We start from the raw sequence: 23,759 nt of genomic DNA, 5'->3' as shown, positions 1-23,759 counted from the left end.
ATCTTCTCCTCCTCCTACAACTACTACTACTACTGCTACTACTACTACTTTGTAACTCCATGTCCTCTTCTTCCTTCAACTAACTACTACTACTACTACTACTACTACTTTTCCTCCTCCTCCTCTTCTTCCCCTAATACAATTTTTCCTTTTTCTCCTTCTCCTCCTCCTCCTCTTACTACTTTTACTTTCCTCCTACTTTTACTAATACTACTCCTTTCCTCCTCCTCCTCATACTACTATCTCTAAAACTTCTCTTCCTCTTACTACTACTACTACTACTACTATTACTCTTCTCTTTTTCCTTTTATTACTTCTTCTTTTCTCCTCCTCTTTATATTACTACCTCAAAAAACTGCTCCTTCTTCTTCTCTTACCACTACAGTGGTACTTCGACATACGTTCGCCCTAATATACGCTTTTTTTGATATACGACGAAAAATTTTATAAAATCTATGCCTTGAAATACGACGATATTTTTAAGATATGATTAGCCATTGGTGGCGCAGCGATCGCTGGGCTACCCACGTCCACCCAAACATTCAGCCCGCGTTGTGTATCACTGTTCATCCTTTGTGCATGTATGTGTCTGTGCTCTTCGGCAGTGTGTATTTGGCGAGAAACACACAAAATAGCCTGTATTCACATACTGATTACACTTGGAAATTCAATAAACGAGTGAGTACAAATGGTATTCTGCCCACAAGCAACTCTTCCTCTTTGCAATGCAAAAAAACAAAAGTCTCTAGATGTCATGGTTACCAAAATATCACCGGTTGAAAGAGGTGGTATCATCAGTGTACGTGGCCTTGTGTCTGATCAGGTTCAGCGGCCTTGGCTCTCTCTCTCTCTCTCTCCTGTCGCCTGTTCTGATACCACTCTCATTCAAAAGTTGTCTCTCCGTAACATGGCGAGAGACCCGAGGTACTGAAGTAAGGCGCGCAGGAGAGGTGGCAGAATCAGACACAGTGAAATCACTGTTGCTCCCTCCATCCATCATTGGTGACACAGTGACATAGAGCACATGTTTACTCCTGATGAGTGTTGCCAGCTCACAAGCAAGGAAAACGGGAAGAAAATAGCCAAAATATAGCCGTAAAAAGCCTAAATGTCTATCGACGTGGCCCGAGTCTTGCGTGATGAACGTCTATCGATGTGTCCTGAATTTTGTGGGTTAGGTTGTTATTTTGAGCAATATAGTTCATTTATATCATGCATACAATAAACATTGTATTTATCTTATATTAAATCTATATTTGGTTAGTATTTAAAGCATGTTAATTTTTTTTTGGGGGGTGGTGGGTAAATTCATATCACAAGAACAAATTAATTGTATTTCCATTAATTTTATGAGAAAAATCTAATTGATATACAACTTTTTTTTATATACAACGATTGTCATGGAATGAATTAAAATCGTATGTCGAAGTACCACTGTATTACTCTCCTTCTTCTACTACCTCTCTTTTTCTCCTCCTCTTCCTCCTATTTCTCTCCTCTTCCTTCTGCTACTACCGCTTACTACTATTACTCTCCTCCTCCTCCTCCTCCTACTACTACCTCTCTTTTTTCTCCTCTTCCTTATACTTCTACCTCTAAACCTCTCCTCCTCCTCCTCCTCCTCTTACTATTATTACCCTCCTCCTCCTTTTCTTACTATTACTTTTCTTTTTCTCCTCCTTCTTATAGTATTACCTCTAAACCTCCTCCTCCTCTTCCACTCACCTCATCGTGGTTAACAGCAGGAGGCAGACAGCCAGAGGACGTCACTTCCTCTGGTGAAAGTTTAGCCTGTCAGGACAAACACAAGTGGACAAGTCAGTACTCCTTCTGGAACACACTGTCACTCTTAACTCCTTCAGTACTGGGATGCATTTTTACCATGAGTTTTTGTGTATTATTAGACCACTTTATTGACATCAGGAAGGGTCTATGGAGGTCGGAAGATTAATGGCCACAATCTTCACCGTTTCAATCCACACCTGAGTTTCTGAAGCTGTGTAAAGTTGACAAATATTAAGCAAAGTGAATATGGAAATGTGTCATGGTACTGAAGGGGTTAACACTCTATATACTGATACAGGGACACAGATTTATAGAAAAGGGAAACACTGTAGGGGATTAATAAAACTCTCTCTCTCTCTCTCTCTCTCTCTCTCAGGCAACAGACACACTAACACATATTTCTTTCAAAACAATAGATTTAGAAGGTGCTAAAGGGACCTGGTTTCTTTAAGACAGTTAGGAGATACTAGAGAATTAACAATATCTCTCTCTCTCTCTCTCAAGGCAACACATATGCAAACACGCACACAATTCTCTTAGAACAAAAGATTAGAGAGAGAGAGAGAGAGAGAGAGAGAGAGAGAGAGAGAGAGAGAGAGAGAGAGAGAGAGAGAGAGAGAGAGAGAGAGAGAGAGAGAGAGAGAGAGAGAGAGAGAGACTAGCTTATTTGAGTTAGAAGAAAAATAAAACCAGAAATGAACTTAAAAAAATAAAACTCTCTCAACTAAACTCTCTCTCTCTCTCTCTCAGAACAATATATTTCGGAGTCATTAAAGAGCGAGAAACTAGCATATTTCAGATAGTTAGAAGATATATAACACAAGAAACACACACACACACACACACACACACAAATAGAAACAAGGAGGAAAGGAGGAGACACAATGAACTGGTGGCAGAAGCAAGAGAAAAAAAATAATGAAAGGTCAGAAGAGGAGAAGAAGGCATTTTTGGAGAATTATAGGAGACAGGATAAGGAAATGGTATATAAAAGAGAAAGAAGAGAAAAAAAATGGAGCAAGTTTAACTAAAAATGATAAGAACAAGATATTAAAAATGATGTATACAAACATAGATGGGATTTTATCAAGTAAATTAGAATTAAGAGATTACATAAAGAAAGAAGAACCAGATAATTTATTATTGTATGCCTGGTGAAGACAAAGTTAAATGAGGCAATAAAAATAGACATAGATAAAAGGTATAATATATGGAGGAGAGACAGAGTGGGTAAAGGAGGAGGAGGAGTCATGATGATGTTTAGGAAGGAGATAGTGGTAAATCAAGTGGAGTTTGGGGAAGGAAAATCAGAAATACTGTATGTTAAGATGCATATTAACAAAAAGGAGTTAACAATCATTGTAACATATGTGCCACCAAAAACAAATTCATGGACTAATCAAGAATATAAAGACATGATAGATGACACAATAAGGAGTCTTACAAGAATCATTAAGGAAAGGAGAAAAGTGATATTAGAAGGAGATTTCAACTGTAAGGAGGTGGACTGGGAAAATTATGAAAGTGGTATGGGGAAGATGCCTGGGAGATAGATTCCTGAACCTAATGATAGATAATTTGATGGTCCAAAGAGTAAAGGAAAACACAAGATTCAGAGGAAACGATGAGCCGGCAAGATTAGATGATATAAGATACAAGTGCCCATTGGGAAAGAGTGACCATGTAATATTAGAAATGGATATAGAAGAAGGAAAGGAAGATAGAGATGAATCATACAAAGGAGACCGATTAAATTACAGAAAGGCTGATATTGAGAATCTCAAGAACTATTTTAAAAACGTAAACTGGGAGGAGATGGAAAACTCATTAACGGTTCAAGAGAAATATAACTTATTTTTGGAAATATACAAAACAGGAGTCAGGGAATACATGTATGTCCCAAAATATAGACCTAAAGAAGAAGGAAAGAAAGATTGGTTTAATGCAAGATGTGCTAGGGCAAAGGAGAAACGAGATGGAGCATGGAAAAGGTGGAGAAGAAACAGAAATCCAGAAAATAAGGAAAACTTCAAAACAGCAAGAAATGAATATGCTAAGGTGAGAAAGGAAGAAGAAAAGAACTATGAAAAAATGTAAGGAACCGAAATTGTTCTACAGACTCACAAATGGAAAAATAAGGCAAAAAGAAACAATAGAAAGGTTAAAAGGAGAGAATGGGATGGTGGAAGACCCAAAAAGTATTGCAGAACTGTTAAATAGTAAATTTCAGGAAGTCTTTACTAAGGAATCCAAATTTGAAAGACCACAGGGTAATAAAGAGACTGTCCATATGAAAGATTAAAGTAACCAAGCTTGAAATATAAGAGTTGATGACGGAATTAGATGAAGAGAAGGCAATGGGACCGGATGAAGTCTCAGGCAGAATACTGAAAGAATGTAGGGAAGAACTAGCAAGTCCAATATACAACATCATAAAATGCTCAATAGAAAATGGAACAGTGCCAGTGGAGTGGAAAAGAGCTGAGGTGGTTCCCATATTTAAGAGCGGAAGGAAGGAAGAACCTTTAAATTACAGACCGGTATCACTAACTAGTGTAATATGCAAGATGTGTGAAAAAGTAATAAAGAAGCAATGGATCGAGTTTCTTGAAGACAACAAAATATTATCAACTAGCCAATTTGGTTTTAGAAAAGGTCGGTCATGTGTGACAAATTTATTGAGTTTCTACTCTAGAATAGTTGATAGAGTACAAGAGAGAGAGGATGGGTTGACTGTATTTATTTAGATCTAAAAAGGCTTTTGATAAAGTGCCACATGAAAGATTACTATGGAAGTTAGAGGAGAAGGGTGGCTTAAAAGGAAGCACATTGAGATGGATGAAAATTTACTTGAGGGAGAGAAATAAGGACGATAGTTAAAGATATGAAGTCCAAGTGGAGAACAGTAGAAAGCGGAGTGCCACAGGGTCAGTATTGGCACCAATACTTTTCTCATTTATATTAACGACATGCCAGAAGGAGTGAACAGCTACATAAATCTGTTTGCGGACGATGCGAAACTGTGCAGAGTCATAAAACAACAAGAGGATTGTGAAATACTACAGGAAGACTTAAACAAGATCTGGAAATGGAGTAAAAAATGGGAGATGGAATTCAATGTGGACAAAAGCCATGTCATGGAAATGGGAAAAAGTGAAAGACGACCAGTGGGAATCTATAAGATGGGAGATGGAGTAGAACTAGAAAAAACTAAAAAAAGGAAAAGGACTTGGGTGTGACAATGGAAGAAAACAATCAACCAGTAAGCCATATTGATAAAATTTTCAGTGACATAATTTGCTAAGGAATATTGGATTAGCATTTCACTACATGGACAAAGAAATGATGAAGAAATTGATAAGTACTAAAATAAGACCTAGATTGGAATATGCAGGAGTAGTGTGGACTCACCATAAAAAGAAACATATAAGGAAATTGGAGAGACTACAAAAAATGGCTACAAGAATGGTTCCAGAATTTAAAGGGATGACATATGAGGAGAGACTAAAGCCTATGGATCTACCAACCCTGGAACAGGGGAGAGAGAGAGAGGATCTGATACAAGTTTATAAATTGATTAACGGAATGGACCAAGTGGACAATGAGTATCTGATCCTGAGAGAAGAATATGCCATTCGAAACACAAGACTGTATAGTAAGAAACTGAGGAAGGAAAGATGTGTAAGAGATATTAAAAAGTATAGTTTCCCGCAAAGATGTGTTGAGACGTGGAACAGTTTGAATGAAGAAGTGGTGTCAGCAACGAGTGTGCATAGTTTTCAAGAAAGATTGGATAAGTGTAGATATGGAGACAGGGCCACACGAGCATAAAGCCCAGGCCCTGTAAAACTACAACTAGGTAAATACACACACACACACACACACACACACACACACACACACACACAAGGAAACAATGTGATGAAATGAAGGCTAAACTACTTGAAATGGAAAAGAAAATATCCGAAGGTGACTTAGGGAAGGAGGAGTGCCTCAACCTAATTGATGCTAGAATGAAGGAAGTGAAACATGAAAACAAAGAAGTACAGAAGTCCTTCAAAGAGATAATGAAAAAGAAAGAAGAAGAAATTAAAGTGATTACACAGAGTGAAATGATTAAGGCATTGAAGGAAAATGAGTATGTGGTGAGAGATATTGCTGAAAAGAAAAAAATGCGTGATCATAACAGGTTTAAGAGAGGAAACTAACAGGAATTGGCAAAATAGGAGGGATAAGGAACATGACAGGATAAAGTTTTTACTGAATAAGATCTCCGAGGAGGACGAATGCCTATACGCTGAAATAGAGGAAAGTGTGAGACTAGGAGCTTATGAAGAAGGCAAGAGTAGACCATTAAAATTGAAATTAAAGTCTCAGGCGGCAGCCGAGGCCTTACTGAGGAGGGCCTGGAAACTTAAAGACTACAAGGAAACCAAAACAATTTACATAAGAAGAAATATAACACAAGAGGAAAGAATGAAATTGAGAGAGCTTGTAACTGAAGTGAGAGAGAAGAATGAGGAAAGAACCGAGGAGGAAAAGACCAAGTTTTTTTGGAGGATGAGAAATGGGAGGCTGAAGAAGTGGTGGATAAAACAGACGGAATAGACAGTACACTGACTGAAACATGGAAGAAAGAGATCAGGAATGGAATTCAAGTGACATACATGAATATGGATGAATTTCTGTCTAAGAGGCTAGAATGTATGGATTACCTAAGAAACAATGAACCAGACATAATGTGTGTGGTGGAAACAAAGCTAAGGCCCGAAATAAAGCTAGATTGGTTTGATGAAAAACACTACAAAGTATGGAGAAATGATAGAAATTGGTTTGTTGAAAACACTACAAAGTATGGAGAAATGATAGAAAGAATAAGGGAGGTGGTGGTATAATGGTTCTTACTAAGGAAGATCTGATAGTGAAGGAGGTGAACTTTAGTAAGGGAAATGAGGAAGTGATAAGTATGCTTATAACAGATGGCAAGAGGGACATTAATATTATAACAGTATACATACCACCCTGAACCAGTGCTTGGAAATATGAACAGTATCAAGTGGTGATGAGAAATACTCTGGACAGAATGAAACAAGAACTCACCAGAAAGGATAGAGTGATGATAGTTGGGGACTTTAACTGTAAGGAAGACTACAAAGTGGTGAACGGTGGTGAGTGGGCAGAGGAATTGTTAAAGGTAGCAACAAATAACTTGATGACACAGTGGGTGAGATCACCAACAAGGTGCAGGGGACAAGATGTTGCAGCAAGGTTGGATTTGGTATTCACCAGGGGCATCTCCCTAAAAGAGAAAATTAAACGTGAATGTCCCTTGGGGAAAAGCGACCATGATGTCCTAAGCTTTGAGCTGGATACGGAATTAAGCATGGAAAAGAGTGTGGAGTACAGGGAGGAAAAATTAAATTATGTCAAGGCAAATTACAACCATATAAGAGAGTTCTTTAATGAAATTGACTGGTCTGTGGTGTACCAGGAAGTGGATATGCAATTGAAATATGATAAATTTATGGATTTATATAACTCTGATGTGAAAAAGTTTGTGCCATATCACAGAAAGAGGACTTTAAATAATAAACAGTGGTTTAATAGAAATTGTGAAGAAGCAAAAAAGAACAAAGAAAAGGCATGGAAGAAACTTAAGAAAAACAGTGATGTATTATCAAGGGAAGTCTACAAAACAGCAAGGAATAGATATGTTGAAGTAAGGAGAACAGCACAGAAGGAATATGAACAGAGGTGGTGGAAAACTGTGATAGTGACCCAAAATGTTTTACAAATTCATAAATGGAAAACTAAATAAAAGGAGGCAATAGAAAAGGTAAAAAATGGGGAAGAAGTATATGAAGATGCTAGAGATATAGCTGAAATTTTGAACAACAACTTTTGCAAAGTGTTTACAAAGGAGGAGCATTTTACAGGAGGAAGGCCTACGGAAATAAAGCAAATGCACGACATCATGGTTACTAAAGAAGATATAAGGAAAATTATAAGCAATCTGGATATTAATAAATCAATGGGGCCTGATGGCATATCTGGGAGGTTGCTAAAGAATGTAAGGATCAATTGTTGAACCCATATTTGATATTGTGGAAACCTCCATACGAACAGGATTAATCCCGAAAGAGTGGAAAAGAGCTGACATTGTGCCTATATATAAGAATGGTAGTAGAATGGAACCGCTAAATTATAGACCAGTATCGTTGACTAGTATATTGTGCAAGGTATGTGAAGAAGTAATTAAAGCTAAGTGGAGTGAGTATCTAGAAAGTGAAAACATTCTGAGTGAAAGACAGTTTGGTTTCAGAAAAGGAAGATCGTGTGTATCCAATTTATTATGTTTTTATTCAAGAGTGACTGACATACTACAACATAGAGAGGGATGGGTGGATGCTATCTACCTGGACTTGAGAAAGGCCTTTGATAAAGTACCACACAATAGACTGATGTGGAAACTAAAGAAGATTGGAGGAGTAAATGATAAACTAGCAAAATGGATGGAAAATTACTTAATGGGAAGAGAAATGAGAACAGTGGTGAGAGGAAGAAGTCCGAGTGGAAGAAGGTAACCAGTGGAGTTCCACAAGGGTCAGTGCTTGGTCCCATCATGTTTTTGATTTATGTTAATGATATGCCAGTAGGAATTGACAGTTACATGAACATGTTTCGAGGACGATACTAAAATTATGAGGAGAGTAAAGAATGTGGAAGATTGTAACAAGTTACAGGAAGATCTTGATAAAATATGTGAGTGGAGTAAGGAGTGGCAGATGGAATTTAATATAGACAAGACCCATGTTATGAAAATGGGAAGAAGTAGATACAGACCAAACAGGGATTACAGGCTGGGTGATGAGAAAATTAAAGAGACCAATGAGGAGAAAGACTTAGGAGTAACGTGCAAAACACTTTGTCACCGGAGAAACACATTAACAAGATATTTCGGAAAACTTATAATATGCTCCAAAATATTGGCCTTGCATTCCACTACCTAGATGAAGGAATGATGAAGAAGATATTATGTACCTTAATAAGACCCCAGCTAGAATATGCAGCATGTGTCTGGTCACCGCATATGAAGAAAAATGTGAAGAAGGTGGAAAGGGTACAGAGGCTGGCAACAAGGATGGTACCAGGATTCAAGGAGTTAGACTATGAGGAAAGACTGAGGAGCTGGGGCTGACCACATTAGAAAAGAGAACAAGGGGTGACATGATAACTATGTATAAATTGGTGAACAAGATTGACATATTGGACAGAGAACTGATAAAGGTGACCACAAGTAATTATCTCCGAGGACATGGAAAAAAACTTATAAAAGACATCTGTTTAAATGACATGAGAAAGTACAGTTTCCCGCATCATAGTATTGATAAGTGGAATAAACTGAGCAGTGATGTCGTTGACGCGGTGTGTGTCAATCAGATGAAAGAGAGATATGACAGGAGTAGACAAGGAGACAGGACACAGAGAGCTTAGCTCGGGTCCTGTAATACACAAATAGGTAAATACAAGCATTATATGGATAAAGATATGATGAAGAAATTAATTAGTACGGTAATTAGACCAAGATTGGAATATGCCGGAGTGGTTTGGTCCCCTTATAAAAAGAAGCATATAAGGAAGTTGGAGAGATTGCAGAGAATGGCAACAAAAATGGTTCCGGAACTGGCAGAAATTACCTATGAGGAGAGATTAAAAGAAATTAATTTTCTTACCTTGGAACAAAGAAGAGAAAGAGGAGATTTAATACAGGTTTATAAACTGTTGAATGGTTTGGATGAAGTGGATAATGAACGAATGATGTTGAGAAGAAAATTTAAATCGAACTATGAGATCGCATAGTAAAAAGATAGCCAAGGGAATATGCTTGAAGGATGTGAAGAAATATAGTTTTCCACAGAGATGTGTGGAGGTGTGGAATAGTTTGAGTGAGGAGGTGGTGTCAGCGAGGAGTGTGCATAGTTTTAAAGGAAAGTTGGATGTGTGTAGATATGGAGACGGGGCCACACGAGTATGATACCCAGGCCCTGTAAAATTACAACTAGGTGAATACACACACACAAGCTTACCTGAGAGAATGTTAGAAGAGGCAGGACACCACAAAACTGCAAAACATCACCACCATCACCACTGCAGTCTGCCATCCTGTCCTCACTATATCTTCAGTCTTCTCTCTCTATCTTCTCTTTGTCTTCAGTCTTTTCTCTAGTTCTAGCCTGTATTCACTCGCTTCAGTCTTCTCTTAGTCTTTCTTCTTCCTTCAGTCTGTTTTTAGTCTGTCTTCACCTTTCTGTCCTTAGTTCCAGCCTGTCTTCACTATTTTACTCTTCCTTCAGTCTATCTTCAGTCTGTCTTCAGCCTTGTAATGAAAAACAGTGTATTTATCTTGTCTTCAGTGTGGTTAGATTGTTGTCAGTCTGTATTCACCCTCTCTCTCTCTCTCTCTCTCTCTCTCTCTCTCTCTCTCTCTCTCTCTCTCTCTCTGTGTTTCAGTCTGCAATACTTCAGTCTTATGAAGAAAGCAGTGTGGTTGTGTTGTCCTCAGCCTGTCTTCACCCTATTGTCTTCAGCCTTATAAGAAGAAAATGTGTGTGTTGGTATTAGTATTTTCAGTGAGAGAGAGAGAGAGAGAGAGAGAGAGAGAGAGAGAGAGAGAGAGAGAGAGAGAGAGAGAGAGAGAGAGAGAGAGAGAGAGAGAGAGAGAGAGAGAGAGAGAGAGAGAGAGAGAGAGAGAGAGAGAGAGAGAGAGAGAGAGAGAGAGAGAGAGAGAGAGAGAGAGAGAGAGAGAGAGAGAGAGAGAGAGAGATTAAAGCACACACATCTAGTATACATAATATTTATACATATTATTGACACTGTATATTCATTTCAACTGGTTTCACACAAATAGGTTTTTGACAAAGAAGAAGTGGTGTTTCTTAATTCACCACCACTAAACTCTCTCTCTCTCTCTCTCTCTCTCTCTAACACTCACATCACCACAAAGTTTGACAAATAACAACAACAAACACTACTATACACTTACTAAATATTCCTAATGATATAATCACTTTATTAACCCTACTACTACTACTACTACTACAACTACTACCACTGTGTACTCTAAAGTGTCTCCTGGGTCTGGGTCTGAGTGGTGCCCCAGGGAATACGTGGTTGTCAGATCTTGAGGCAAACCGTGAGCTGTCCTTGTAATAAGTGCGTTGATTCCTTCACATTTTGGCAAGCTCATCTTACTTTACTATTTGGAAAGACCAACAATCTTTCGTCCTTTTCCCTCAAAGCACCTCCTTTCCTCTTATCTTTCAGGACAAAATATCTTGCCTTTTTACTACTTAACTCCCTACCAAGTGTAATTCACCTCCTCGGTCACCTGCTGGTCACCCAGCCAATCTTCCCCATTACGGAGCGAGCTCAGAGCTCATAGACCGATCTTCGGGTAGGACTGAGACCACAACACACTCCACACACCGGGACAGCGAGGCCACAACCCCTCCAGTTACATCCCGTACCTATTTACTGCTAGGTGAACAGGGGCCACACATTAAGAGGCTTGCCAATTTGCCTCGCTGCCTCCGGGATTCGAACCCGGACCCTCTCGAGTGTGACTCGAGCGTGCTAACCACTACACTACGCGGTGGAAGTGTGAGTGTCTGTGCATTAGTGTGTATGTGTATAGAGTTAGCCAAGCACTGCCACATGACACCTCTCTCTATCACACAATGACAGGGAGCTGCCTTCAGGAACACAACACATCAACACACCAACACACAACACATCAATTTAGCCAGATAGAGTTGCTGAGATTGAGAGATGAGGGATGAATGTGATGAGTGAGTAATAGATTGAATATTTTTACCAAGTCATTTTAAGATCAAGATGTAAATTAGAGAGGGACAGAAGAATATTTCATGAGTTTTAGTAAGATGACACTCCTAAGATTGTCAAATGAGGGAGTGAGAGAAGAAGAGAATAAAAGATGAATATTTTTAGATCATGAGGCAAATTAAGTGAAGAATATTAATGAGTTTAGTAAGATGAGTCTTAATACTGTGAGGTGAAATTCTTAATATTGAGATGAGGAAGTGAGGAGAGAGAGAGAGAGAGAGAGAGAGAGAGAGAGAGAGAGAGAGAGAGAGAAAAAGAGAGAGAGAGAGAGAGAGAGAGAGAGAGAGAGAGAGAGAGAGAGAGAGAGAGAGAGAGAGAGAGAGAGAGAGAGAGAGAGAGAGAGAGAGAGAGAGAGAGAGAGAGAGAGAAGCGTGCTTTGGGATCCTAGAGGTCTCAAGCGACGGTTCAAATCCTGTCCACGGTCTGAGTGTGGGTTGGGCTTCCTCACTGGGCAACGGTTTCCTAGCGGGTGGGCTTTAAGATAGAGGTACCCTAAAAAGTATCCCCTTTAGCCCATAAATTCGTGAAAAGCCCACATGGTATAGAGAGAGAGAGAGAGAGAGAGAGAGAGAAAAAAAAAAAAAAAAGAAAAAAGAAAAAAAAAGAGAGAGAGAGAGAGAGAGACTTAGAGAAAGACAAGTTTTAAGATTGTGATATGAGGAAGTGAGAAAAAATGAGCTTAAAAAGATGGGCATTCTAAGATGATAAGACAAATTACAATATGAATATGAAATGAGCTTGGTGAGATGAGATTTCTGAGACTGAGATGAGTAACAATAGGAGCTTAATGAGATGAGGCTGTTATTAGTGACATAAGACAGGTGGGTGAGAATGATGTTTAGTGAGATGAGTGAGACGAGACTTTGAAGATTGAGACAAACGTAAACAGATATTTTTTTAGTCTTGTATGAAAAAGACTTATTCTTGGTGCTTGTAAAAGCAAACTAAGGAAAAAAATTGTCTAGATCAGCTGCTTGTCAAAATATATTCCCTTGTTTTCATAGTCACTCATTTGTAGAGATGGGAAGTATATTAAAAAAGGAACCTGTAAACTGAAGGTTTGTTGGGGTCACTTGTAAATAAGAATGTTTAAAAGTAGAAAAAAAAAAAAAAAAGTGTGGATTGGTAGACTTGTGAAATGTGGTTTTGATTTGATGGCTTAAAAAAAATAAACAAGTTTCGTGTACGAAAGTCCCAAAAAAGGAAAACATTTATAAATCTGGACACTTGTTTTGATGAGCTGTAATAATGGAGAGTTAACCCCTTCAATATCAGGATGCATTACCATATTCATTCTGGTTACTATTTGGTGATTTTATACAGCTTCAGAAACTTTTGTAGGAATTAAAACAGTGGTGACTGGCCATCAATCTTCTGATCTCCATAGATACTCCTAATGTTAATGAAATTGTCTAATCACACCCCAAAACTAATGGTAAAAATATGTCCCAGTACTGAAGAGGTTAAGAAAAAAGAGGACATTTGTAAAAAGACAAATTTAATTACTTGTCATAATGAAAAGCTAAGAAAAAAAAAGACATTAATTTTGGTATTTTGATCGCTTCTCAGAATGAAAAGTAAAGAAAAATGATAGATTTGTAAACATCACTTTTTTTCAGTCATATAATGATAAAAAGTTAAGAAGAAAGAGTTGTAAAGACCGACACTTAGTTTGGTCACTTGTAAGAATGTAAAGTGAAAAATATACACAGATCTTGGCCACTCGCCTAAAGAATTAAGTAATGAACAAAAGAACACGCAAAAATAGACGTGTTTTAGTTACGTGTCAAAAACAAATAGACAAATTAGTAACAAAACAATTGTGTGAAGAATTAAAGAAGGAAAACAAGAACTTTCAACAAAAATATAGAGACAAATAAATAGAAAAAACCCACTAAAAGGAAAAACACCAAGACACTTTTGGTCACTCATAGCAAACATAAATAGATAAAAAAAATAATAAATAAATAAAATAAATCAATAGTTTTGACACTGACAGCAAAAAAGAAATGAAAATAAAAGGAAAAAAGTATGAAAATGACTAACAAAATACAAAGATAAATAAATAATAGTGTCCTCACAAAACTAGTTCCATCTGATTGAAAAGAGTAAAAGTATTAAAAAGTATTAGTATTTTTGTGTTACTTAAATCAGGGCAGTTAAGTAAATACGAGCAGTGTCTTGTAAGTAAACACTGGTGATGCTTCAGGAGGGAATAATATTGGTGTACTCTTCTCAATCCCTTTGTTCTTTTAAATGCAAAAAAAATCACGCTTGAGAAAGAATAATTTTGATTTTTTTTTTATTTTTTTTTTATTTTAGGTTGAAGAAAGAAAAATTTTGATATTCTTTTGTTTTTAGGTTCAAGAAAGAGTAAATTTGATGTTAATTTCTTGTTTTTATGTTAAAAAAAAAAAAATTTTGGTGTTATTTAGCATTTTTAGCTTGGAGAAAGTATAAATTCAATGTTATGTTTTGTTATGAAGGAAAATGTAGGTTGAGGAAAGAAGAATCTTGATGTTGTACTGTATTTAATCCCTTCATTCTGTAAGTAGCAAAATATTGAAGTTGAAAAAGAATAACACTGATGCCACACTTCCTTCATTCCTTTAAGTAACAAGAAATTAACTTATTGTAATGTTATAGTTAATCTTCCCTCACATACTTAAATCCTCTTATAAGTAATTCCAGATAAAACATTAAAAAATTCGGAAAAAAAAAAAAAAAAAACTGCTTCCAGACTTTCACTTCTACGACTGTTAAGTGAACGGTTCTCTTAAGTAATTTCCTTAACATGATTGTTTAAGTAGAAGAGAAGTTTTCTTTACTTTTCTTAGTTGATGAAGAAAGTAAATAAAAAAATAAGTGATTTGTTATTGATTTTGTTGTGATTAAAGTTAATTTTCTGCTCAAGGAGAGAGAGAGAGAGAGAGAGAGAGAGAGAGAGAGAGAGAGAGAGAGAGAGAGAGAGAGAGAGAGAGAGAGCACTACACTCAATTTACACGGAGTTGATAGTGAGAAAAAATGAGACGGAGTGAGAAAGAGCAGATTTTGTTCTTCATCTGTGTTCTCTAGTGTTCCCTATAAAATTAAACGGAGAACACTGGAGACTGACAGAGTATTCGTCCTTCATCTATGTTCTATCTGTGTGAGTTTGGCAAAGAACACAACATTAATTCTTCCTGTGTTCTATTATGTTCTCTATGAGCTGGGAGGAGAACAAGAGACAGCATTTGTTCCTTCCTTGTGTTCCATTGTGTATCTGTGTTGTCATGTTCCTTGTGAGACTGGCAAAGAACACAACAACATTAATTCTTCTTGTGTTCTTTTATGTTCTCTATGTGCTGGGAGGAGAACAAGAGAGACAGCATTCGTTCCTTGTGTTCCATTGTGTTCTCTATGGTATCAGCTGTGTGTCAAGGGCATTCAGGGTGCTTGGGAGTTGCTCAGAATAAAACCAATGATGTGTGTTCTATTCCTTAATAAATAAAGGAAAGATTACATTGAATTTCCACTGTTTCTTGGGGTCTGCTGTGCTAAAAGAGTACTAAAGTGTATTGGGGATTTACTACTACTACTACTACTACTACTACTAAGATGGTCAGGTGATGGTATGTAAGTACTATGTGTGTGTGTGTGTGTGTGTGTGTGTGTGTGTGTGTGTGTGTGTGTGTGTGTGTGTGTGTGTGTGTGTGTGTGTGTGTGTGTGTGTGTGTGTGTGTGTGTGTGTGTGTGTGTGTGTGTGTGTGTATTCACCTAGTTGTAATTTTACAGGGCCTGGGTATCATACTGGTGTGGCCCCGTCTCCATATCTACACACATCCAACTTTCCTTTAAAACTATGCACACTCCTTGCTGACACCACCTCCTCACTCAAACCATTCCACACCTCCACACATCTTTGTGGGAAACTATATTTCTTCACATCCTTCAAGCATATTCCCTTGGCTATCTTTTTACTATGCGATCTCGTAGTTCTATTTAAGTTTTCCTCTCTCAACATCATTTGCTCATTATCCACTTCATCCAGTCCATTCAACAGTTTATAAACCTGTATTAAATCCCCTCTTTCTCTTCTTTGTTCCAAGGTAAGCAAATTCATTTCTTTTAATCTCTCCTCATAGGTCATTTCTGCCAATTCCTGAACCATTTTTGTTGCCATCTCTGCAATCTCTCCAACTTCCTTATATGCTTCTTTTTATAAGGGACCCAGCATATTCCAATCTTGGTCTAATTACTGTACTAATTAATTTCTTCATCATATCTTTATCCATATAATGGAAGGCTAATCCAATATTTCTAATCAAATTATATGTTTCTCCAAACATCTTATCAATATGAGCCTCAAACTGCCCATGGTCTTGTATTATCACTCCCAAATCCTTTTCCTTTTCCATCTTTTTCAACACTACTTCTTCACCCATCTTATATGACCCTCTTGGCCGTCTTCCACTCTTCCCCATCTCCATCACATGACTTTTGCTCAGATTAAATTCCATTTGCCACCTCTTGCTCCACTCCCAAATCTTATCCAGATCTGCCTGTAAAATTTCACAATCTTCTTCACTCTTCACACACCTACACAACTTCGCATCATCCGCAAACAAATTAATATAACTGTTTACTCCTCTGGCATGTCATTAATATATACAAGGAAAAGTATTGGTGCCAGCACTGAACCTTGTGGGACTCCACTCTCCACCACCAACCAGTCCGACTTTGCATCCCTTATTACCGTTCTCATCTCCCTCCATCTCAAGTAGTTTTCCATCCACTTTAACACTTTTCCTTTCAGTCCTCCATAAATCTCTAATTTCCATAGCAGTCTCATGTGAGGTACCTTGTCAAAAGCTTTTTTAAATCCAAATATACACAGTCCATCCATCCCTCTCTCTTGTATTTTGTCAACCACTCTTGAATAAAAGCTCAGTAGATTTGTTACACATGACCTCCCTTTCCTAAAGCCAAATTGATGATCCGATAATAACTTATGATCCTCCAGGAACCGTATCCAATATTTCTTTATCACCCTCTCACAAATCTTACCGACCACACTTGTTAGAGACACAGGTCTATAGTTAAGAGGCTCTTCCTTACTGCCTCCCTTATAAATGGGCACCACTTCAGCTCTTTTCCACTCTACTGGTACTTCCCTGTTTCTAATGAGCACCTTATAATATCATATAATGGATCAATCAATTCTTCTCTACATTCCTTCAATAATTTTCCTGAAACTTCATCTGGTCCCATCGCTTTATCATCTTTAAGTTCCTCCAACATTTTATATAACTCCTTTTAGGTATCTTAATGTCATCCATGTGCACATTTCCTTGTACATTCTGAGGCTTTACAAACATTGTTTCTTTAGTAAATACTTGTTGAAACCTATTATTTAGCAATTCCGCTATATTCTTAGGGTCATCTACTATCCCTTGCTCTCCTTTTAATCTTTCAATGGACTCTCTCTTTTAAGTTTACCATTTATGAACCTGTAAAACAATTTTGGATGTTCCTTACTCTTGTCTACAATATCTTTTTCAAATTTTCTTTCTTCCTCCTCCTTACCCTCACATACTCATTTCTCGCCACTCTATAATTCTCCTTATTTAGTATATTCCTGCTCTTTTCCATCTTTTCCAAGCCACATCTCTTTTCCTTAGCCTTAACACAAGTTGCATTAAACCAATCCTTTCTTCCTTCCTCTCTCGGTTTATACTTTGGTACAAATTTCATAACTCCTTCTTTATAATATTTCATAAAAATCTCATATTTTTTTGCACTTCTCTGATTTGTAACATCTCCCAATCTAATGTTCTGAAATAATTTTTCAAATTTTCTGTGTCCATCTTTCTATAATTCAATCTACCACTCCTGTATGTCTCATCTCTCCTTCGCTGTGTTATTGCCATCTGCATTTCCATAACCACATGATCACTCTTCCCCAATGGACATTTGTATTGTATATCCCCATATAGGTACACTTCTCGTGTTAATGCCAAATCCAGTCTAGCCGGTTCATCATCTCCTCTATATCTAGTATTTTCCTTCACCCTCTGTTCCATCATATTTTCCATCATTAGGTTAAAGAATCTCTCTCCCCATGCTTCCTCTCCAACACCACTTACTAGATTTTCCCAATCCACTTGTTTACAATTAAAATCTCCTACTAGTATTACCTTTCTTTTTCCAGTTAATACACTTTCCAAACTCTGTAAAGTATCTTTGATCATATTGTCGTATTCCCTTAATGTCCAAGAATTTGTTTTAGGAGGTACATAGGTCACCATGATTATTAATTCTTTTCCATCACTTTTTAACCTTATGCTTATCACTTCTACGTTGTTCTTCCCATACCAAACCTTATCCACATTTATCTCCTTCTTCGTCATAATCATAACTCCTCCTCCACCTTTACCCTCTCTATCCTTTCTCCATATATTATATTTAATATCCAAATTTACCTTTGTTTCTTCATGTAATTTTGTCTCAGTCAAGCACACTATATCAGGCTTCTCCACCATCACAATAGTCTTGCAATTCTAATCTACTTTGACAGTATATCTATATTAGTATACATTACACGTTCGAATCCCACCACATACAGCCTTATAACACTTTGCCATTTGTAGTGGTTTAAAGTTACCTACATGTCACCATGATACCCCTTCTATTTACACTCAAGATGAGCTTTTGATATCTCATGAGTACCACTATAAAATTTCACTAATCAGCTGAACAGGCTTCCATACACTCTTCTTCCTACAGGCATATCTAAAAAAAAAAAATTAAAATCTACTTGACAGTATCCCATCTATATTAGTATACATTACGGTCCACCCACTGCTCCCTCTAGGGGTTCCTCTGCATTCCTTCTCTCCACATACCACTTTCTGACTTTCTCTCCTATAACTCTCCAAAAAAACTTTTCTTTTTCCTCTTCAGACCGTTCATCATTTTTCCTTCTCGCCTCTTCCAACAATTCCTTATATCTTCTCCTCTTCCTCATTTCTATTTTTCACGTACACCTCTTTACAACCTTCTACCTCTCTTAATTTTGATGTTCTATATAAAATGTCCTCTGCAGATTGTTGTGACTTCAGTACTACTTTAATCGGTCTCCTTACTCCCTCCTTATACGGACCCAGTCTATGGATCTCTTCCACTTCTTCTTGTAGGTCTTTTTTCATCATCATTTAGATTTTTGAACAGATCTCTTACCGTTTTTAATTCTTCTTTAATTCTCTTAGGCTTATATGTTATATTTTGTTCTTTCATCCCAAATATTAACACACTCTTCTTCTTTTCTGCTATTTCCCTTATCAATGTTTCCTTATTCTTCATAACATTAACCAGTTCCTTAGACATTTCCTTTTTGTCTTCATTCAACTGTTCTTTAATTATTTCTTGTAATCCAACCATCTCTGCTTCCCTCGACTCAGTCCATTGTGTTTTCTTCAGTTCCCATTCCCTTTTAAACCTCTCACTTTGCTCACTAATCATTTCCTTAAAGTCATCTTTCTCCTTTACAACTTTCTCCATTTTCTCCTCCAACCGTCTCTTATATTTTTCAACCTCCACTCTCAAGTGTGCATTCTCATCCACCAATCGTTTTTCATTTTCCTCCAGTCTCTTGACTCTTTCCTTCAAAGCCTTGCGGAATTCTCTATCCTGCTCCTCCTCACTCCTCTGAACTTTTAATTCCTTCACCAACTCCTCAAATTTCTTTTCTAGCATTACCAATCTACCTTGCATTGTTGCTCCTGTTGAAGATGGACTCATATTTTGAATGGCTACTTTTGGTTTTGCTCCCTGGGCCTCATCGGCATACAGGCAACCCCCGTTTAACGAAGGTTCGCACAACGAAATTTAGCTATAACGAAGGTTTCATTTTACTACCATCTGCTCGTTTAACGAACACAAAACTCGCTTTAACGAAGTTTTATCCAGGTAATTTTTTTTTCCAAATTTGAAAGCCCTACCGTATCATCCTGAGACACCTGTAGCATCAAGATCAAGATCAAGATCACACGCACCACTCACTGCTCAGTCAAAACATAACAGCGTCACCAGCAGCTCATCTTCCTTAGTTCAACTTACCACCAAAACCCCCTGCAATGTGGCCTAACGTTCCTAAGAAGACCAGGAAGTGTCTTACTCTCGAAGTGAAGCTGGGTATTATTCACAGACAAGAGAAAGGCAAGAAAACTAATAACATTGCTTCCCACCATAGCTTGACTCCATCTACTGTCTACTATTTTCAAATCAAGAGACTCTATTAAGAAGGCTAGTGAGACCTCATCTTCCTTGCAAGCTAAAAGAACCACCAGAACTCGTGACTCTACAATGGATAAAATGGAAAGCCTTGTGGAAATGTGGTACATAAGTTTTGTATGCAGTACCATGATGCGCACTTTGTTTACATTCCACAGGTTGCCGGCTAGTGTATTTCCCGTTTCACTCTCCCTCCCTTCATAAAGTTAAGATCATCAACATTATAAAGTTACGTACATACATACATTAGTGTACATTATAATGACTTAAATTAAACTACCTAAATGTTTAACTTCATAATTTTTACTTTCATTAAACCTTTTACTGTACTATGATGCACTCTCGCTATGTTTACTCTCAATGGAAGTTCAAATCAGGTGTTAAACTTGTTATAATCAGTTCGCTTAACGAAGTTTCGCTTAACGAAGTGTTTTTTAGGAACGTAACCCCTTCGTTAAACGGGGGTTGCCTGTATTTTGAATTTGGTAACATTTCTTACGGGTTTCTCCATTTCATTTAACTCTTCCTGGGAGCGTGTTGGTGAGTGGTGGTGTGCACTGGCGGCCAGGCCTGGTAGGTTTGTGTGTGTGGTGGGAGGCAGCTGTTTATGGCTGGCCTTTGTGTGGTTTCTGCGCTCTCGTTTGGAGTGCGGAGGTTCCAACACCCCCGATCACTCTTATGTACACGCCACCAGGCTACGTTCACTCTGTACACTCGTTCACTCGCTCTGGTTGCCCTTTTGTACTCGTGATGGTTCTAACTCCAAGCACATCTTTTAGCATGTGGAGTGTTAGTTAGACGACACTGAGCAAGAAGGCATGTCCGCTCTCCATGGAGCGTGGAGTGTGTGTGTGTGTGTGTGTGTGTGTATTTTTTGGGGGGTAGCATAAAGACAACTTGAGAAAATGTGGTTTTGTTTCTCTCTCTCTCTCTCTCTCTCTCTCTCTCTCTCTCTCTCTCATAACCATTTGTACAATGAAAGACAGGAGGAACACACACACACACTACATCATCTGTTCAATGAATGATGGCACAGAACTAAAGTCTGGTTTATAAGATGAATAGAGAGTAATTCATGTATCAATAAAGGCAGAAAGGAAAGCACACGTTTTGTTTCGACTAAAAATTACAATACTGCATTATTAGAAAGTCATAGAGAAAAAGTCACTCAGTTCGGAAAGGTAAGGTAAAGAAACGATCCTTCCTTTCCATGACAGGGACGAGGAGCCTTCGTTCACATCTCCTCGGCTTCTGCCATCTGTCTGCCTCAGCAGCGCCACTGTGGATTGCCCTTTCGGTTACAGTTCGTACTTTCTTGAGTCATACCTTGTACTATAGCAGTTTGTCCTTCCACAGGAGTAGTTGGGTTGTTTTGTTTGGCGGCGTTGTTGTCTAACACATCTACTGTTTCTCCTCGCAGACAACATATCATCTGCAGGCAAAGCTTTCTTCTTAAGGCCTGATGCCTTGTTTTGCAAGCCTACTGTCTTGCTCCGCAGTCCAGTAGTCTTCTTCTCCAGCTGCGACGTTCGCTTCTGCATCTGGTGAGTCCAATTATAAATACCAGTCACCTTGTCTTCCAATTGGACTGTCTTATTCTGCAGATCCAGTGTTTCTTTTTCCAGACCTAATGTTTGGTCTTCAATTTCTATTGCCATGTTCAAAATTTTTTCCATCATGTTCTCTAAATCCGCCATCTTGTTCTGTAGAGCTTTAATCTTGGCCTGCAGACTCTGAGTTCCTTCCTGCAGGTCTCCTGTCTTGTTCTGGAGACTCTCGATCATCTCCTTCAAACCCACAGCTTTGTTTTGAATCTCATTGGTTTCTGTCTCCACACGCAGCATCGTTCGCCCCATTACGACACTCTCCATTAACATCGCATCTGATTCCTTTTCTAATCGCATCGTTTTGTTTTCCACTTCTAGTATTTTGTTTTTCATATTATTCGATTTTTTCTCAAGATTTTCTGTTCTGTTCTGCAGAAGTGTTGTTTGTTTACTGAGATCTTCATTTAATTTCTGAATACTTTCCGTTTTTTCCTCAATCGCTATCGTGGTCGTTTCAATTTCCGCTATCGTGGTCTCTAGATTCATTGATTTGTTCCGTAGAATTTCGCTTTCGTTTCCGTCAGTTTCTGTTTCGCTCTCGCGAGTTATGTTCGCTCGTGGTAAAATTTCCTCTCGTGGTTCTATAGTTTCCGCATCCGTTTCGTTCCTTGAAAATATCGTGTTGTTTTCCTGCTCTTCAGTTCCCTCAAAAGTTTCGTTTTTAGCACCTGGGATTGGTGGCAAGGCAATTTCCTCTCGTGGTTCTACAGTTTCCGCATCCGTTTCGTTTCTTGAGAAAATATCGTTTTGTTTTCCTGCTCTTTAGTTCCCTCGAAAGTTTCGTTTAGAGCACCTGGGATTGGCGGCAAGGCAATTTCCTCATGTGATTCTTTAGTTTCCGCATCCGTTTCGTTTCTCCAAAATATCGTTTTGTTTTCCTGCTCTTTAGTTCCCTCAAAAGTTTCGTTTTTAGCACCTGGGACTGGTGGCAACGCTTTGGTCTCCTGTTCTATAGTTTCCAAATCTTTTCCTTTGTTCTCAACCATTTTATCCAACGTCTTGTTCTTTTCGTCTTTACAAACTTCTGTCCTGTTTTTATCACAAATGGGTCTTCCTACAGTTTCGTTTTCTTGGTCGATGGTTTCAACAACGGTTTCGTTGTTTTTGACAACGGCCTTTTCAAATGTTTTGTTTTCTATCTCTTTACTAATTGTTTTATTCATCCCTAGCATCAAGGTCTTGTAATCTTCCTTTTTGCTAACCTCAATATCTCCTCCGTTGTTATCACCAGTGGGGTTTTCCACAGTTTTATCCTCTTGGTGTTTCGTTTCCACAACGGTTTCGTTCTTATCAATATTTTCCTCCACAGTTTTACTCTCTTGGTGTTTAGCTTCAACAATGGTTCCGATCTTATCAACTTCATTTCCCACAGTTTTATTCTCCTCTTGTTTCGTTTCTACAATGGTTCTATTTTGATCACAAGAGGGATTTTCCAGTTTTGTTCTGTTGCTGTTTCGTTTCCACTATAGTTTCGTTCTTATCATCATTTTTCTCCACAGTTTTATTCTCTTGGTGTTTCGTTTGGACAATGGTTCCGTTCTTACCAACTTCATTTTCCACAGTTTTATTCTCTTCTTGTTTCGTTTCCACAATGGTTCTTTTCTTATCACTAGTGGGATTATCCACAGTTTTGTCTTCTTGTTGTTTCGTTTCTACAATGGTTACGTTTTTATCAATAACTGCTTCTTCCACAGTTCTGTTGTCTTGCTGATTAGCTGTAACAATTATTCCGTTCTTGTCATCAACTTTTTTCTCCACAGTTTTGTTGTCTTGCTGTTTAGCTTCAACAATGGTCCCGTTTCTATCATCAGCTTTATTCTCCTCAGTTTTATTCTCTTGGTGTTTAGCTTCAACAATGGTCCCGTTTCTATCATCAGCTCTATTCTCCTCAGTTTTATGCTCTTGGTGTTTCGTTTCTAGAAGGGTTCCGTTTCTATCATCAGCTTTATTCTCCTCAGTTTTATGCTCTTGGTGTTTCCTTTCTACAATGGTTCCGTTCATATCACCGTTCATATCAATTGCTTTCTCTAATGTTATGTTCTGTTCTTCCTTAGTTTCTGGAACTGCTTCATTTTTGCTATCAATGTCTTTTACCGAAGTTGTATTCTCCGGTTCCTTTGTTTCAAGAATAGATGCAATTTCATCACTAAGGATTTTGTGTGAGCTAAAGTCCGTGTCATCAATATCAATAGT

At 37.9% G+C, this 23,759-nt stretch overlaps 1 protein-coding gene across 1 annotated transcript in view; it reads right to left on the bottom strand.

The window, feature by feature from the left end:
- Positions 1 to 23,759, bottom strand: part of LOC123515014 — a 46,076-nt gene that overhangs the window by 14,616 nt on the left and 7,701 nt on the right. Inside the window, exons 2-3 of the mRNA XM_045273366.1 lie at positions 9,873 to 10,162; positions 1,726 to 1,791 (exon numbers count right to left, since the gene is read on the bottom strand). Of these exons, the coding sequence (XP_045129301.1) occupies positions 1,726 to 1,791; positions 9,873 to 9,947 (141 nt within the window). The 5' untranslated portion in view covers positions 9,948 to 10,162. The remainder of the gene's footprint in view (positions 1 to 1,725; positions 1,792 to 9,872; positions 10,163 to 23,759) is intronic.

This window comes from Portunus trituberculatus, chromosome 5 (genome assembly GCF_017591435.1).
Source record: "Portunus trituberculatus isolate SZX2019 chromosome 5, ASM1759143v1, whole genome shotgun sequence".
Classification (NCBI taxonomy): Eukaryota; Metazoa; Arthropoda; class Malacostraca; order Decapoda; family Portunidae; genus Portunus; species Portunus trituberculatus.
Note: the sequence above shows the minus strand (reverse complement) of the source record. Positions and strands in the feature narration are given on the sequence as shown.